This window comes from Alexandromys fortis, unplaced genomic scaffold (assembly GCF_014885135.2).
Source record: "Alexandromys fortis isolate MF-2015 unplaced genomic scaffold, M_Fortis_MF-2015_v1.1 scaffold_116, whole genome shotgun sequence".
Lineage (NCBI taxonomy): Eukaryota > Metazoa > Chordata > Mammalia > Rodentia > Cricetidae > Alexandromys > Alexandromys fortis.
Genome location: NW_026067998.1, coordinates 3,503,796 through 3,520,442, shown reverse-complemented (window position 1 = coordinate 3,520,442; position 16,647 = coordinate 3,503,796). Strand labels below are relative to the sequence as shown.

The window sequence follows — 16,647 nt, the reverse complement described above, 5'->3', positions numbered from 1 at the left end:
GCCCCCAGCCAACTCTGCCATGCGGTTAGTCATCTGAAAGAAGTTCACCCGGTCCATGCACCTGTTGAAGACACGTGGAATACTAAACATGGAGAGAAGTCGTGGATGTGTAGCCATCAGGGGGGTCACAGGGCAGAGCACAAGGAACTTGAAGCTACTGCATGGGCTTGAGAAACAGTCTTCACAGTTAGTGCCCAGGGCTTGTATGGGAGATAGTAAAGAAACAATGGTCATGTCCCGAGGTCTGCCAGGCAGAGGGAGTCCCACACGAGATCACTGCTGAGGTGACAGATCTGGACGGGCAGTCAAGGCAGTGAGCAAACTGCCTCAGCGCAACTCAGCCACAGGGTAGGCGGCCTGGCTTCTTGGAGAATCAGAGAAAGGAGTTCGCTTCTCAGCAGCTCTGCCCAAATCACAGGATGTAATTTTTTTTCCTGGAATTTCTAATAAGTGATTATCACAGCCCATTTGTAAACAAAAAACAAATGAACAAAAGATATGAATTTTTTTTAAAAAAAAATGCCCATCAGCAGGATTCTGAGATGTGGACCCGACTCACAAATATCCCTCCGAAATGGATCATGGGACATCTGAGAAGCAAGCACGTCCCTACATGCATATGTTGTTGGGGGTTTCTTACTCTGACTCCCCCAGCCCTTGTCTTTCATCTTCTATTCAGCCCTGATTTTAACTTATGATAAACTTCCATATAGTGTATATCTTTATGTGCTCTTACATTCTTCCTGGGACAAGCAGGGTACAGGGGAATTTCTGAGCTGTCCTTCTAGAACCCTCTGTGCCACACACGTGTCTACATTGTTTTAGGAAAGGCAAACAGAGCTCAGAGTAGCTCTTGTTATCAGGATGACAGAGGCAGGGAGCTTTCACAAGAGAAGGAGGCACAGAACGTGGGAAGCTTAGGCGCCTTCCTCCAACTGAGGCTAATCATGCCCTCATGGCTCTCTGCTTTCTAAAGGATTCAAGTATTTTAAATATGGATTATTTATATACGAAACCTTAGCAAAAAAAAAGATATGAACTTGTTAGATATATGACTGAGAATTCCAAGTAGGCAAAAAAAAAAAAAAAAGGAAAAGGAAATCATTAAATTAACTTTGATCAACCCTGCCAGGTAGGAACAAGGGAGTGGTAAGATGGAGTCAGAATAGACCTGGCCATTGTGAACGTCAACATTGAAGGCTTTGAACCCCAACCAAATCCAGAAACACTGTAGGCATTTCTTTCGCCTTGTCGGGAAGGTGGGGGGCTGAGGGGGTGTGGGGAGGGTGGGGGATGTTCGTGGACAAGATGACCCAACTCCCAGGTCACAGTTCAACTTAGGGAAAATGACCACAAACTTGTGGAAAAGATAAAACAGTGGGTCAGAGGCAAAGTCAAAATTGCCGACAAGGGGATGGAACTTATCTGGACCAGAAGACTCTCCATGGGGACGGAGCTCCAGAGGCAGCTGAGTGGGGAGGAGGGGGCAGTAGACAGAAATCACAGGAAAAAGAAGTCGAGGAGAAAAAGCCAGGCGATAGTAGGTTGGGACGCTGTGGTCACACTGGAGGATGTACAGAGGGGAAATGGGATCTATGACAAAGCCATAGTCAGGGTCCTTTCCTTCCTCTCCAAGAAGAGTGGATGTGATCTGGGGCAGTTGGTGGTGGGGGCTCAAAAGCAGTGAGCTGCGAGTGAGCTAGAGATAAGTAACTTCCAGAACATGCTGATAAGAGGAATCTCAGGGGTCTTGGAGCATAAAGGACACAGAGGAAAGAGCTCAGAGCAAAGCTATTTTAAGGACACTTTGACTCATTCAAGCTATTTTCAACTCTAAGTTGATTTTCTAGTTCATCGAGAGGCATCTCCATGGCTAGGGCACACAGTGCAAGGCTAGGGGTGTCTAGTTACAGATTGTATCCCGTGCACAGACTCTTATCTGGAAATGGTCATTTCTCTGTGCCTCAGCTTTCCCATGTATGAAAGTGGATGTTTCAAGTATGAAGAAGGTAAAAGTGCAGCCAAGGCACCAGTGGGGAGCAAGTATTCCCTAAGCACGAACTGTCCTATCTGCTCTTCAGATGCCACCAAATCTTGAAGAAGTCATTCTCTAGAATGACATGGTTCTCTGGTACGTTTGGATGGTACAAGATAAAGCATCATAGCCGCATTGCCAACCTTATGAACTCTTACACAGCCTTCGGAGGCAAAAGACCAGGGCTCAAACCCATCCCTACCACTGGATCTGCTGCTGCCATTTTTAGGACTGCAAGGTTGTTTCAACGCCATCTATTCTCATGACTTCCCAAGGTCTTCTAGAAGCAATGCTAAAAAGTCAAGTTAGAGACAAACCAGGAGTGTCGTTTCCTCCTTGACTAATGAAAGCGTAGAAGTGCTACCACCAATAGCCCAGACCTCATTCCCCCATTGGTGGGATACAATTTGAGAAGCACCAGGGGGGCATTTTTATGAAAGAGAAGGATGGCAGGGTACAGAGAGGATTAAGCTGTGGTAAGCTAGGCTTTGGAGAGTAAATTTCCTTGAAGCTCCGAAAAAGGTAAACATTGGTATTTGATGATGGAACCGGCTGTTTACAGACTGAAGAGTTCAAGTTCTGCTGGGTAGGATACATAGGGACAAGCAGAAGAATGAAAAGCCACAGATGCCAACTCTTGGCAGAGCCTGACCAACGGGAGAGGAGCAGCCAGAGGGAGCAAGGAAAGCTATGGAAGAACAAAGGGAGCGTAAGCAAGGGTGTGCAAGGGACACTTTCAGAAACACGCGGGGTTTGTTCTCAAGTTGCAGCCTTTGAAAACGCTACCTGCTGTTTGCTCGACTGAACGTTCAAAAGGCAGCGAAGTCTTTTAAGGTCTGAATAGTCCCTAGGAGAAAGAACAGCACAGTGTTAGCCCACAGAAAGATCCGGGCGAACAAGGTCACATTACCAAGATGGCACAGCCCCTTGGAAGCCTGCCTCTGAAGGTAAGTGCTTGCATGTCAACCATTTCTTTCCAGACTCTAGAATGGGCTGAGTGTTTGAGCAAATGCTGCAACTCGGCAGTCAATTTTCTCAGGAAGCATTAAACCCATTCAACACTGCTACCCCCAGTGGATGACTGGGAACGCTTAGTTACCTGGTGGTGGTCCCTTGCTGCTTTTTATCGGCTGATTTCTCTGTGATCTTCACCTTTTTGTCTTGATCAGGCATTGTAAAACATCAACGCCTCAGAATCAACATCGCATTCCTTGCAAAGTAAAAAGAGACATCTTTTAGTTGGGTTATGTGATCCAAAGGGTTCTCAGCTAAAACAGACAGAATTCATCCATGATGTCTATTCACACATGTCAATGTTAATCACCGCAAGTAGTAAAATGAATGTTATTGACTCTTTCCCTTCAAAAGGTCTTTCTTAGATAGATTTAGGCCATGTCACCAGCCTGTATTTTCTGACATATGCTTGATTATAAGTATTCTGGACAATTTTTCACAAATATTATTCTGTATGTCAGTTAAAGCACCCTCTTTGGGACTTACGAAGTGTCCCGACTAACAAATACTTGAAGCTTAGTTGACAGTAATTTTATGCAGCCTCACGTGTCTTTCTCGAAGTATTCTGAATTATACAGCATGGGCTCACAGGAGTCCTCACCTACTCTGGGTCGCGTCCCCAAGTGTCTCTGAGAAAGCCAGACCCACTCACAATAAGCAGTCAGTGTCCCCATGTTGCCGTACTTCCAGAATTCTTTATGAAGTTTTTTTCACTTCGTTTTTTTGTTAATGTTTTAAAGACAAGGTCTCACTAGCTATCTCTGGATGTCCTAGAACTTGCTATGTAGACCAGGCTGGCTTGATCTCATGGCAGCTCTACCGCCTCCACCTTCCTAGTGCAGGGATTATAGATATGTGTTATCATGTCCAGCTTCAAGACTTACTATTTTTTCCTGTTAAATATTTATTTTCCTTAAGGAATTTTTTAAATTTATCTGTGTTTGTATACCTTCCTGAATTTGTACGCACTACATGTATGTAAGTACCTGGGGAGGTGGAAGAAGGCTCCAGATAGCATGAAATTGAAGTAACGAGCGGTGTGAGCCCCCTGCTGTAGATGGCAAGAACTGAACCAGGGTCCTTTGCAAAACTAGTAAGTATGGAAGCTGATGTATGAACAATACATGGTAACCGCAGTCAAAATCATGGTCAGTGCAAACGTGCACAGTTCATAACTTTCCTGACTATCCAGCAGGATGGTGGCCTGCCTAGAAATACAGCCCCAATGGCATTTCAACACTCTGAATTCAGCGGCTTAATATTGCCTTGGTTACTTTTCCTAGTGTTAGTTTTAATACTACTTCTCCCCAACTCAAAAGATATGAGTTCACCAATACACAGTTGTTGACCTGTTTGCTTTTTAGTTGATTTCTCTTCTCAGCTCTTTTCATTGTCATAACAGCAACAAAAGGATGAAGATGCTCATGGCTTCCTGCTGCCGTTACAAAACACCTGACATAAGACAGCTTACATGCTGAAAGGTTCTAGTTCGTGGCTACAAAGATCCATAGTCCTCAGCCCTGCTGCTTCCAGGGCCACCAGGAAGCAGAGAATCATGGCGGTGAAGCATGTGAAAAGCTACTCACAACCTGATGGACGGGAGTCAGCAGGGGAGGGGATCAAGAACCAGATATAGCCTTCCAAGTCAAGCCCCCAAGCTAATGACTTCACTTTCCAGGCCACACTTCCTATGCTGGAGAAAGACCAGCATGCCATCTCTGCCCCCTAAGGCTCGTAGCCATCTCTGAGTGCAGACATCATGTAAGCCACCTCCACGAGTCTCCTAACAGTTCCAACCGCGTTGAAAAGTTCATAGCCAAAGTCTCCTCTGAAAGTCCAAGTCCACTGGCACCCATGAATCTCTACATCTCCCAAGGAAAGAGGCTCAGCTTTAAGAGGAAATGATTCAAAACAGACATCCTCATTCCAAAATGGAGGAATAAGAGACTAGCAAAGAAAAGTTGAAAGTCAGCAGAAAAAACATTACATTTTGTAGCTTCGTGTCCAAAGCCCAGGGTGTATGAACACCAACCAGCCAACAGACCTTGCCATTTGCAGTCTACATACACTCGTTCGGGGCTGACTCATTCACTGTTTGCCCTGCTCCTCAATGGACATTCTATGTTCTTGGCATCTCCAATACTTTTGGGTCTCCAATGCAAATCGGGCATCCCTGTTTCAGGGGCTTCTCCCTTTAAAGATCTTTGCAGCCTAGGTGGTGACCTTTCAACTCTTGCATTGTGTGTGTCTGCCAGAAGCAGCACCTCATAAATGACACCAAGGTCTGCCACTGGCTTTCCCAACAGGTAGGCCTCAATGGACTACTGTCACATTGGCCTCTAAGGACCTTGGCAGTTGAGTGTGGTAAAATGAATATCCTGCAGTAGCCCTGGATATGCCCATAGGTGTTCTCTTCAGTTTTCATATGCTAGCCTGCACGTGTAGGGTCTTGCCAGCTCCTAAAGTGTCTGCAAGGCATCATTCCTTTGGCACCAAGGCAAAGTAATTGACATTATTTTCATGCTGTATTCTTCTCAGGAACCATGACTTCCCAAACTCCAAATTTCTTCATGCTTCCCTGTAATTACAAGGTTTTTTTTTATGTTTTTCTAATCTGCATATTTTCTTCCAATTCTCATTATAAATTTGGTTAACTGTGTCTGTCAATAGTTGCACCACACATAAATGTTGGAATAACTTTGCTTCCTACACCAGATTAATTAATTATAAAAGTCCATAAAATTTTTATATTTTAGTTTCATTGTGTGTGTGTGTGTGTGTGTGTGTGTGTGTGTGTGTGTGTGTGTGAAGTATGTAGTATGTGGGTGTGTGTGAGGGTGCCAGAGGAGGCCAGAGGCATCAGATCTCCCTGGAACTGGAATTAGAGTTGATTATGAGACATGGGTGCTGGAAATCAAACTCAGGTCTTCTAGAATAGTATTATGTTCTCTTTAGAGCTGAGCTATCTCTCAAGCCTGGTCCATCACACTTCCACAAGGTCTAAGAATACAAACAATAGTAGACAATAGTCTCCAGTCCAGTTCCCGATGGAATCCATGTTCTTATTGGAGTCTCATGACTATGGCCTTTACTATCTATCTTCCTATCAGTGTTTTGAGATCCCTCCAGAATAATCATTACGCTTAGTTTACATTTAATGACTTCTCTACTCCACCTGTACCGTTTCCCAACTCCTCCCACAAACTGATTCCTACAAACCAAAGGGTTTAAAAATCACATGGTCACATTTAGTGCCAACAACAGCCCTGCAGCTCTTGTACCACTTTCGGTGCTCATCAGACTTTACACTGTGACAAAATTCCTGACACAAATGACCTAAAGAAGGAGAGTGTGGGAGTTTGAACATCATTGGCCCCTAAGCTCATACAAAGCAGCACTATTAGGGGGTGGGACTTTGTTGAGGTAGGCTTGCCATTGTTGGAGGAAGTGTGTCACAGCAGAGGAGGGCTTTGAAGTCTCATATATGCTCAAGCCCAGTGACTCAGTTCACTTCCTGTTGCCTGCTGACCAAGATGTAGAACTTTTAGCTCTAATACCATCTGTCTGCATGCCGCCAGGTCCCACCATAATGATAATAGATGAAAGCTCTGGAACCTGAAGTCAGCCCAGTAAATGTTTTCCTTTGCAAGAATTGCTGTGGTCATGGTGTCTCTTCACAGCAAGAGAAACCCTAAGACAGAAAGGTTTATTTTTGCCCACTATCTCAGAGGTTTCCATCCATTATTCTATTCCCCCCTCTGCTTCTGGAGTGGGGGCAGAACAGCATAGGGATGGACTACTCACTTCACAGAAAGGAAGCGAAGACAAGTAAAAGAAGAGGACCAGTCATAACCTTCAGATTCATCCCTTTTGAGACCTGCTTTCTCCACCTATACCTCACTTCCTAGAGTTCCAAACACTTCCCACCACAGTCTTACCAGTTTGCATGAGCAGAGGAGCTCATATCAAAACTCAAATGGATCAATAACATCGGAAATATAAAATTGAATATCATGTTGGTTTAATTAAATTGGATATCCCCAAATTCTGATCTCTTTTGTATGCCACAATCAGACTTTAGTGTGTTATTCAGGCATGAACAAAAACCATGTGCTATTGTCTTAGAATTGCACACTTCAATGTATAGGAAAATCTAGAGATGTTTAGAGGCAAAGGATTGACAATTGACGGGTGTTTCATTGCAACAGTCTCTAGAGAAACTGATTGCTTTGAAATGCACAAATACAGTATATTGACTTTGAAAAATTATTTTTCCAAGATAGTTATCATATTTGTGGCAAACAATTGAGCTGGGATCAAGATTTAGAGGCCAAGGCTTTCGTCACTGATGCATAGCAAGAAACAAGACACGATGAACACTTTAGAACTTAGCTAGCACATAACACCATTAATTAACTAATTTAACCAATAGTTGCTAAAAATTTACACTGTCTAACCTCAGTTTGAAGTTGATGATGCTAAGAAAGACAGGTGTACAATTCTACCGTAAGCAAAGAAAACCCACTCATGTGCCTTAGGGCATGTCTGTGAGTTGCTAAAGTAGAAAATACGTTTAACATATGTCCTGGTGTGCTGATTAGTTTTTTTCTAGCAACATGACACAACCTAGAGACATTTTGGAAGAGGGAACCTCAACTGAGAAATTCCCTCCATCAGATCTGAGTCTGTGAGGCATTTCCTAAATAATGATAGATGTGGGGAGGACCAGCTCACTGTGGGAGGTGCCAGCCTTGGGCTGATGGTCCTGGATGGTATAAAAAAGCAGGTCCTAGGAAGCAAGTCAGTAAGCAGCGTTCCTCCACGGTCTCTGCTTCAGCTCCTGCCTCCAGGTTCCTGTCTTGAGTTCCTGTCCTGACCTCACTCAGCAATGGACCCTAATAGGGATTTGTAAGACGAGACAAACCCTTTCCTTCCCGAGTTGCTTTTTGGTCTTGATGTTTATCACAGCGATAGAAAGCAAAGTTAATACAATTACCATGAAAGAAAGAAAGAAGTAGAAATCATGAAGAATGAACTGAAAATTAGGGTAGAAAAACTGAAGACCCTACCTACCTTTTGTATAAGATATTTAAACATGCCTCAAGTCAAGAATCTAATTTTGCTTTCTCTCCATCAACATCTCAGAGTTTCCCTTACCCCCCAAGCGCTGAGGGAGACCTCCACTCCCCCACACTACAGTCCTCAGCTTTCCTGCTGCTACAGCCTGGTTGACCAAGAGGGCCCAGTTTTGTGGGGTTCGTTCGCTTGTTTTGTTTTTAACAAGAACTTCAGTTTACGTGTCTTCCTGTTGACCAAGCATTATAATCTGTGCCTGCAGAGGCCCAGGGTGCTAGGAAGACTCCATCCTAGAATCTGACATAGAGGAGGCCGAGGGCAGTCTTTTGAGTAGAGACATAGTTGGTAAAGCCACTGAGGAAAATATACCGAGTCATATAAAATCTACGAACCATTATGCTCTGGGTCTGATTGCTTTCTTTTTCTCCTCACCCCTGCATCTGACATAACATTTACATGTGACATATAGTAGGGTTATAATACCTAAAATTAAAATAACCAGGAGCATGGTATGGCTTAAAGAAGTAAAGGCAGAGTCAGGCAATGGTGACACACACTCTTTTTTTTTTTTTTTTTTTTTTTTTTTTTTTTTTTTTGGTTTTCCGAGACAGGGTTTCTCTGTGGCTTTGGAGCCTGTCCTGGAACTAGCTCTGTAGACCAGGCTGGTNCGAGACAGGGTTTCTCTGTGGCTTTGGAGCCTGTCCTGGAACTAGCTCTGTAGACCAGGCTGGTCTTGAACTCACAGAGATCCGCCTGCCTCTGCTTCCCGAGTGCTGGGATTAAAGGCGTGCGCCACCATCGCCCGGCGACACACACTCTTAATTTCAGAACTCGGGAGGCAGGGGCAGGCAGACCTCTGTGAGTTCAAGGCCAGCCTACAGAATGAGCTCCAGGACAGCCAGTGTTACACAGAGAAACCCTTTCTCATAAGCAAACAAACAAACAAATAAAGTAGTAGAGGTAGCAGATGAGGGAAGTGTACACGCATTCTAATGAACTAAATGGGAGCTTCGAGGATAAGGATGTGGAGGTCCTGGTGCCTAAAGGGGGTGGGAGCAATGGCGTTCTCTGATATTAAAATGTATCTGTATGTGAATGACTCCATTTATTATTCTATCCCATTACTCCATGGCTAACTAACATGGCTAAGGAGGAATTTGCCTGGCTTAATTCAAACAAATCATAGAACTCAAATGAACTGCACTAAGAAACAGAAGGAAGAGCTAAATTGGTCTCAAGTAGAGCAGAGAATCCCTTGATATAGAGCATACACACACACACATACACACACACACACACACACACAATGGCCCCTTTCTTAAACCTCATATCTGGCATTTGGTCATGAAGCTTTGACTACTTTTCTACTAAATATGGTTCATGTTCACCAGCTTCTTTCTAATCTCATCACCAAGACTCAGTGCAAGCTTACATCACGGCTCCTCACTCCAGTGACCGCTCCCTCCCAGCAAATGAAATGAAGCATCTGAAATGAAATGAAGCAAAGGAAACATTGCTTTCTCCTCTCTTAGTGAGGTGCTGCTTGCGATCCAAGGCCCTGCCTCACCTCACCAGCCAGCTGCTGCTCACACTGGGCCCTGAACCTGCTTCTCCAGAGACGTTATCTCCTGGATGCTCCAGGACATCCCTGGATATTAATGAAAAGTCCCAAGTAGAACATGAGTTCTAAGCGCCAAGGATAACTAGAGCATCAACATCTCGAGATGGGGGGAACATAATGAAATACACCAGCAGAGAAAACGTGGCCCCGGCTGATATAGTGATTACAGGGCTGGCGTGGTGCAGTCTCTTTACAGAGAAAACATGACTGCTATGTTAAATGTGGACGACCTCACGTGTCCTTACAGCACATAGGATTTCATAAAGAAAAGATGCCAAGGGCAGCATGCAGGTAGCACTCTGTGCAGGCCAGTCTCCACCTCTGGGAGTTACATGTTTGAGAAGGTGACTCCCTCGGGTTAGATTACCTAACCGGACATGACAGAAATGGTGATGGATGAGGTCTAGATTCTCCTAGATTCATTTTTCTAGCCACACTTTTCAAATTAACTAACCCCAAACACTGGCAAAGTACGAAGAACACAAAGCGGCCATTTCCTGGTAGCCCGGGCTTGGTTTGCTCTGCCTGGAGTTAATTTGAGTTTAATTCTCATCGGAAGGTCTTCCTTTCTAAATCATTTTGTCACTCTAAAAATCATGGTGGTTTTAAGCCTAGAATTTAGGTCCATTACAAATGATTCCAATATCAAGATTTATTAAGCTCTTGACCTCGACAACTGTCATTGTTCCTGTTAACCAAGTTTAGCGGACACAAGAAAAAGTGTGACATCATGACTCAAATAATTCAAGTGTGGGAGCTCAGGGCTGCATGCAATCCTAGCCCTTGGGAGGCTGGAAACTGTGATCACTGTGAACTGGAGTTCAGCCTGGGCTCTACAGTAAGTCTGGGGGGCAGCCTAGTCTATATAGCAAGATCCCGCTTCAAATAAACTAGAGAAGTAATTTTTAAAAAAAATAAGGAATTATTTGACAAGTGAGAAGTACTCCATTTCACTCAGAGTTAACACTCATGCTTTTCATCTGCTTTTTTTAAAAAAAAACTTGATCTATATTAGGTCTGACTGAGTATGTTAAAGCCCACTTTCTGCTTTACCGAGCCTAACTATGCTGTCCCCCTTACCCTCCTGCTCTGCTTCCCCATTCATTTGCCTGTGAATGTGCCCTGTGCAGAACCTAACACAAATAGTCAACGCTTGCTATTTCTAGGAAACCAGTAGTCGAAGAATTTGCTATAACCACCCCATTTTACAGGTAAGGAAACTTACATACCAAAAGATTAAGAAATTGCCAAAGCTTGCCCTGTCTAGCAGGCTGGGGTTTCCTGGCTCAAGTGTCTCTCGCTGTAGGCGCTACTCTGCTATTCCCCACAACAACCAAAGTTAGGGCCTGCGGGGTTTGGGTTTTCTTTCCATTCCCCCCCCCTCCTCTTTTTTTGTGACAGTCTCCCCAGGTTGCCAGGCTAACCCCACACCTAGGCTCTTCTTCCCTGGCCCCCACCCCAAAGCTGTGATTACAGGCATGTGTATGCCCCTACACCAGGCTCTTCTCTCCCTCCCCTATGCCCCACCCACCTCATTCTTTCTGAGACAAGCTAATTTTCCAGCTCCGTTGTGTTGGGAAACACCTACTCAACATTCGCAAGGCAGAGGCAGGAGAATCAGGGGTACACAGCGACCTTGGCTACAGGAGACCTGTGATAAAGGAAGGAAGGCAAGGGCAGGGGAGGAAAGAACTAGCTAGGCGCTTGTTGATAAAGCACACTATGTCTGCGCAGGTGTTCCAGAGAGGACTCGCCCTGAATGTCTGCAGTACCATCCCATTGGCTGGAGGCCATCACTGAGCACAACAACAGCCACCTCGTGCATGTGGAAGGCCACTTCAGGCCCCCGCTGCTCATGTCCCTGCGACTCTACCTTCCCTATCAGCAAGGACTCTTCCCTGAACCCTGATCCTCCTGCCAGGCATATGGTTCAGATAACCAGAAAAGGAACGGATATGCGCAACCTTGGCTCAAACTTCTGATCCTACTGTCTCCTCATCTTCGTATTTGCTGGCACTATAGGTGGGTGCTCTCGGGCCAGCAGAATGTCTCGGCTTTTTTTTTTTTTTCACAGCCTAAAACTTTGGTGCTTAGGAACACTGCCTGTTTCAATGGGCTTCTAGGGTGCTCTGCACGCTTACATCTCCGACCTGAGCCTCAGGGCCTGGCTGGTTCTGACAGAGTCACATTTTGGACTCTTGGTCCATCTCTTACACCCTTTATTGGTTGCATGTTATTTGACTATCCGTGGGCCTGACCCTGGACTCTTCAGTAAGTAGTCACCAAGTTAAAGAGTCTCTTCTAGCATCGGAGCTGAGGCCACACACCACGCATGAGATGGTATCCTGCAAACTACTCTCGGCTACATCAAACATGTCATTTTATCCTTTTGTGAACTGATCGTGGATATTTTACAACTGTCGCTTTCACTCCTTTCAAATGCATGGGAACTGCATGTGTGTGTCACTAAGCCTGGAATCCGTTTAATATTGGAATGGTTTAAAGTAATTCAGTGAGGTAGGTGCCATTCTCATGTGCACAGGTAAAAAGTTTAGGGGACACTGATTTGGTAGGCGGCAGAGAGTTAAAATGCTAAGTTGCATGGATCTCAGCTCTTGCAAACCATACTGTATTGTCTCTCTCTAATAATCTTAAATCACACCATATGATTTCATCAAAATTATTATGGCATAAGATTGGGCATAAATTAAGAACTTCCAGACCTTTACAATGAAAGCAAAATCCCTAAACTAACATTCACTTCAGAGGATAGCTCTGACTTTTCCAGAAGTCGTGAGTGTTCCGCGAAGCTGATAACTTCTTATGAGATTCATTCTTTATCGAGCACATACCGAGTGCACTTGCTAGGTGTCTGAGCTGGATGCTGAACCACGAACGAGTCAGTGTTCTCACACTTGTAGGCAGCAAAGCAATCAGGCAACACAGAGACAAGGACGGGGAAGTGCATGAACTGCCCTAGAGAGGCAGTCCATTCTCGGCACCGTGGGAACAGTTGAGACAGCCAGATGTAGCTAAGATGGAGTTGGTGTTGGCTAACCAAGGACTGGAAAATAGAGACGTAGGGGAGATGGGCTTCCAGTGAAAAAGGGAAATTATTCCTTGGCACTTAAAAAAATAAAAGATAAGTCGGTCTAACAATGGTGAGCAGGTGGATTGGATGGATAAGGATGGACCACAATCAGTAATGCTGGAACATATATATTATAATCAGATAGATAGGTAGATAGATAGATAGATAGATAGATAGATAGATAGATAGATAGATAGATAGATCAATCGATCAAAGACTGGTGGAACCTGAGATAGCTTTGTGGAGATGATTTTTTTTTAAATAGAGGATGAGGTGGTGTCAAGGATGTGGTTGTGGGAATGCAGACAGTGGTGGCACCCATAGGAGCCCAAAAGTAGTAGGGTCTGGGGGATAGGGTTGCATTGAGAGAAGCTCACAACTGCAGCTGGGTGCTGGGCTCTGGCTGAGGGGAGCTTTCTAGGCGACAGTGAAGCCTTTCTTCCCACCAAAGGGGAGGTACTGAGGTGGAGGTGAGCAGAGCCCACCCTGTAGAAGGAAGGCAGGAGTGAGTGCTACTCACAAAGGAGATCTTAAGCCTCCAGAGGCATGAGCGCTGAGGGATACCAGCTCTGTTTACCCACACCAGGCCCTTTGCTCCTGGAAGCACCGCGCAACGCGGAACGCATCTCCCAACACGCTCTTCAGCACAAGCTTATCTACTTTGAGGAGACACGCTCTGGCCGACTGACCCCAAGGGAAGGTCCTTGCAGATGGCTTCAGGGGAAGGGAGACTGTCCTGCCAGGCACAAGGACGTCCGCACCACTCACCGCGCAGGAGGGCGGCCCTCCTTCAGGCCAACCTCAAGTCATCTTCCTCGTCCTGCTGCAGAAGCCGGGCGAACTCAAACCAGCTCCCTCCCAGACACCTGTTGGTTTTTCAGTCAATTCCTTTCCTGGCCCAGAGAGACTAAACCAATGCTCACACTTCTTCCTCCACGGCCCCCGGGCGCTCAGCCAATCAGGAATGACAACGCTGCAAGGTAGGGAGTAGCGCCATAGCAACGGATGACGCCTACCCTGCTACCTTAGCAACCAGAGAACGCTCGGTGAAGCTCAGGGTGCGAGGACCTAAACTTGGTGTGCTGTATCTTATGGTCAGAAGGAGCTTGGAATCCAAAATAAACAAGGTTTACCTCAGGTGCTCCAAGAATTATCACGGACTGCAAATCAGTTCTCAAAGATTAAAGGGGGAAACGAACCAGGGCACAGGCTCGGCTTCTTGTTTGGGGGTTGAGAAGGACCTGGAACTTGATTTGTGGGTCACGTCGCCTGCTTGGTACCTATCTTTTCGGTGCACAAAATTACTTAAAGATGCTACAGCACAAGTCTCAAGCATAAAATGCTGGGGCACCACGTTCCCCAGGTGCAAGAGCACTCTGTCAGACGCCTGTCACCAGGTCATTGGGTGGCTTTGCAAAGTCACACAACTTTTTTCGAGCGTCTGCAAAGCATTTTTTGAAATAGAAATTCGAGTTGCAGTAAAATTGCCTGTAAAAAGGCAAACCAGAGCTTTTGAAAAGTACCAAACGGAGTGGTTTATTTTTTTGGTGAGCACAAGTCATTTCATGGGCTGCCTGACAGCTAATGACAGGGAAATGGCAGAACCTACAATGACTCTGTAGCATCAAGACACAAGGCTGCAGCATTGCCTGTGCCCTCGGGTATAGGGAACCTACCCACTGAAGTCTTGGAATACTGGGGTTTGGGCAACTCAGTACTCAGTACATAGAAGAAAGAGGATCAGGAGTTTGCAATCAGCCTAGGATCCCTGAGACACTGCCTCAAAAAACATCAAAACAAAAATCAACACATAAAAACTTTAAAGTACAGTTCTGAACTGGAATTGAAAGCATGGGAGAGGAGGTGGGGATTAAGGCAAACACAGCACTAAGTTGAAGGCGTAAAACCCTCAGTGCTAATTCTACCAAAGACAAGACAAAAGGCTGTAAAGGGGAGTAGAAAACAGTTCTGTAAAGGAATTACCAAACAGGGAGTCAAAGTGACTGGCTGAAGACGGACTTGTCTTCAGTGGGATTCCCAATGTGCTTCCTTCCCACCTTCCTACCTCTCCAGAGGGTAAGTGTGAAATTACTACTTTGACGACCCTGACGATTCATGAATGTTTGTTCCATCAAAGACAGCATGGCACTCTGGCTCTGGAAGACAGGTGAGTATCTCCAAACATGGAAGGGTGCAGCCCAAACTGTGTAAAATATGCACCTGTGACCCCCCCCCCCCAGAGGCTAAGGCCCCAATGTAAGGACCCAGGATGTGTGATGTGCACCCATGACTCCGTAAGAGACAAGCTGGAGCAGTTTGGTGCACCCTGCTATGCAGCTCCATCTTAGGACACTTGCCCATTTTCTGTTTTTATTTCTTTCCTTTACTATCTTGAAATGATGCCTAAACTACATAAAGTATAATATATTGAGTCCTAATTATAGCCTAAAATAACCAGACTGGAGAGATGGCTCAGTGGTTAAGAACACTTGCTCCTCCTGCAGGGGATAGGAGTTCAGTTCCCAACATGGACATCAGTTTACAACCGCCTGCAAGAAAGCTCTGGGGCATCTGACACTCTCTCTTCTGGTCTCGGTGGGCACTTGCACACATACACACACACTAAAAAAATAAAACTAAAAGAAAATAAAGGGAAACGAAACCTACACCAAGATATTTAGGATCAATTCAAGACAAAACTGCATTATAAACTTTCTAAAAATATCAGGTGTGTCCAACCTGTGGCTCAGAGGCCATGAGCACTGCAGAATTGACATTCAGTACAGTCCAATACAAAACAGTAAACTTACATTATGAAAATAAAATTTCGGGCATGTTTTGGTGGGGCGGGGTAACTTGATACTTGATTGTATGGTCCTCAAATATGTACTTGGTAGATAACAGTGTCCCAATATCAAATGTTTGAATGCCCTTTCAAGATCCGTGGCCTATTAACCCTGTCTCGAAAAACCAAAAATAAATAAATAAATAAATAAACAAATAAAAATAAATAAATAAATAAAAGGTCTATCTGTCTCTGTCTCTCTCTCACACACACAAACACACACGGGAAGGGGGGGATAACAGAGATTACACTGATCCTAATGTCGTTGTAGACCTTTAGATGGGCTTTGAAAGAAAAGCAAAAGCAGAAAACATTTTGCAAACACAGGAAACATCTCCGTTGCAAGCACAGGAAAAGCAGGCCCACCATGAGGAGAGCAAGCTCAAGCTCAGAGCAGGTAGCAGCAACACCACTTAAACAGCCTGAGAGAGGAACGCCTTCCTGGTAAACAGCGGTAACAACAGGCCTGTATGGTAAGTGTAAAGTATAACTCTAACAGAATGCTCCAAAGCTATAGACATGTGTCTTCATCTCACTCCCATGGCTTAACAAATTTACAAGATGGCTCAAGGCTCTCTGCATGGAAAACAGGAGCAAAGTGTTACATCGGGAAAACAATCCAAATCAAAACATAATTAGCCAAAAGAGAACAGGCCTTGAGCAGAAAGGTCAGTGTTATCAGGGCAATGATAACACAGCACACAGTACAAGTTTCTAGGTTTGAAACTGAAGGAAAAACTGGACCAGTTTTTGAAAGAAATTACCTTCAACATTTCCTAACTATAAAAATGTCATCATAAAAACATGTTATTTCTCCTTCTTCTCTTCTTTTGTCTTTCTCTTCTATATGAAGGACTGGGAAGCAGGAAGCAGAAGCCACTCCTTTCCCTTCCTCCCTGTTCCCAGCGTAAGCAGAGAAAGACCTGTAGCTTCTTCTAATAACAGTAAAAACAGCAGCCAACAAC

General features: G+C 44.8%; 1 protein-coding gene across 2 annotated transcripts in view; it reads right to left on the bottom strand.

Moving 5' to 3' along the window:
* The window catches only part of Nek10 (NIMA related kinase 10), a 167,890-nt gene extending 154,052 nt beyond the window's left edge, over positions 1-13,838 (bottom strand). Inside the window, exons 1-3 of one of the 2 annotated variants that reach the window (XM_050160509.1) lie at positions 13,606-13,838; positions 3,135-3,245; positions 2,822-2,882 (exon numbers count right to left, since the gene is read on the bottom strand). In XM_050160509.1, the coding sequence (XP_050016466.1) occupies positions 2,822-2,882; positions 3,135-3,208 (135 nt within the window). In that variant the 5' untranslated portion in view covers positions 3,209-3,245; positions 13,606-13,838. The remainder of the gene's footprint in view (positions 1-2,821; positions 2,883-3,134; positions 3,246-13,605) is intronic. The other variant, XM_050160508.1, reaches the window with a different exon arrangement.
* Positions 13,839-16,647: the final 2,809 nt, after the last annotated feature.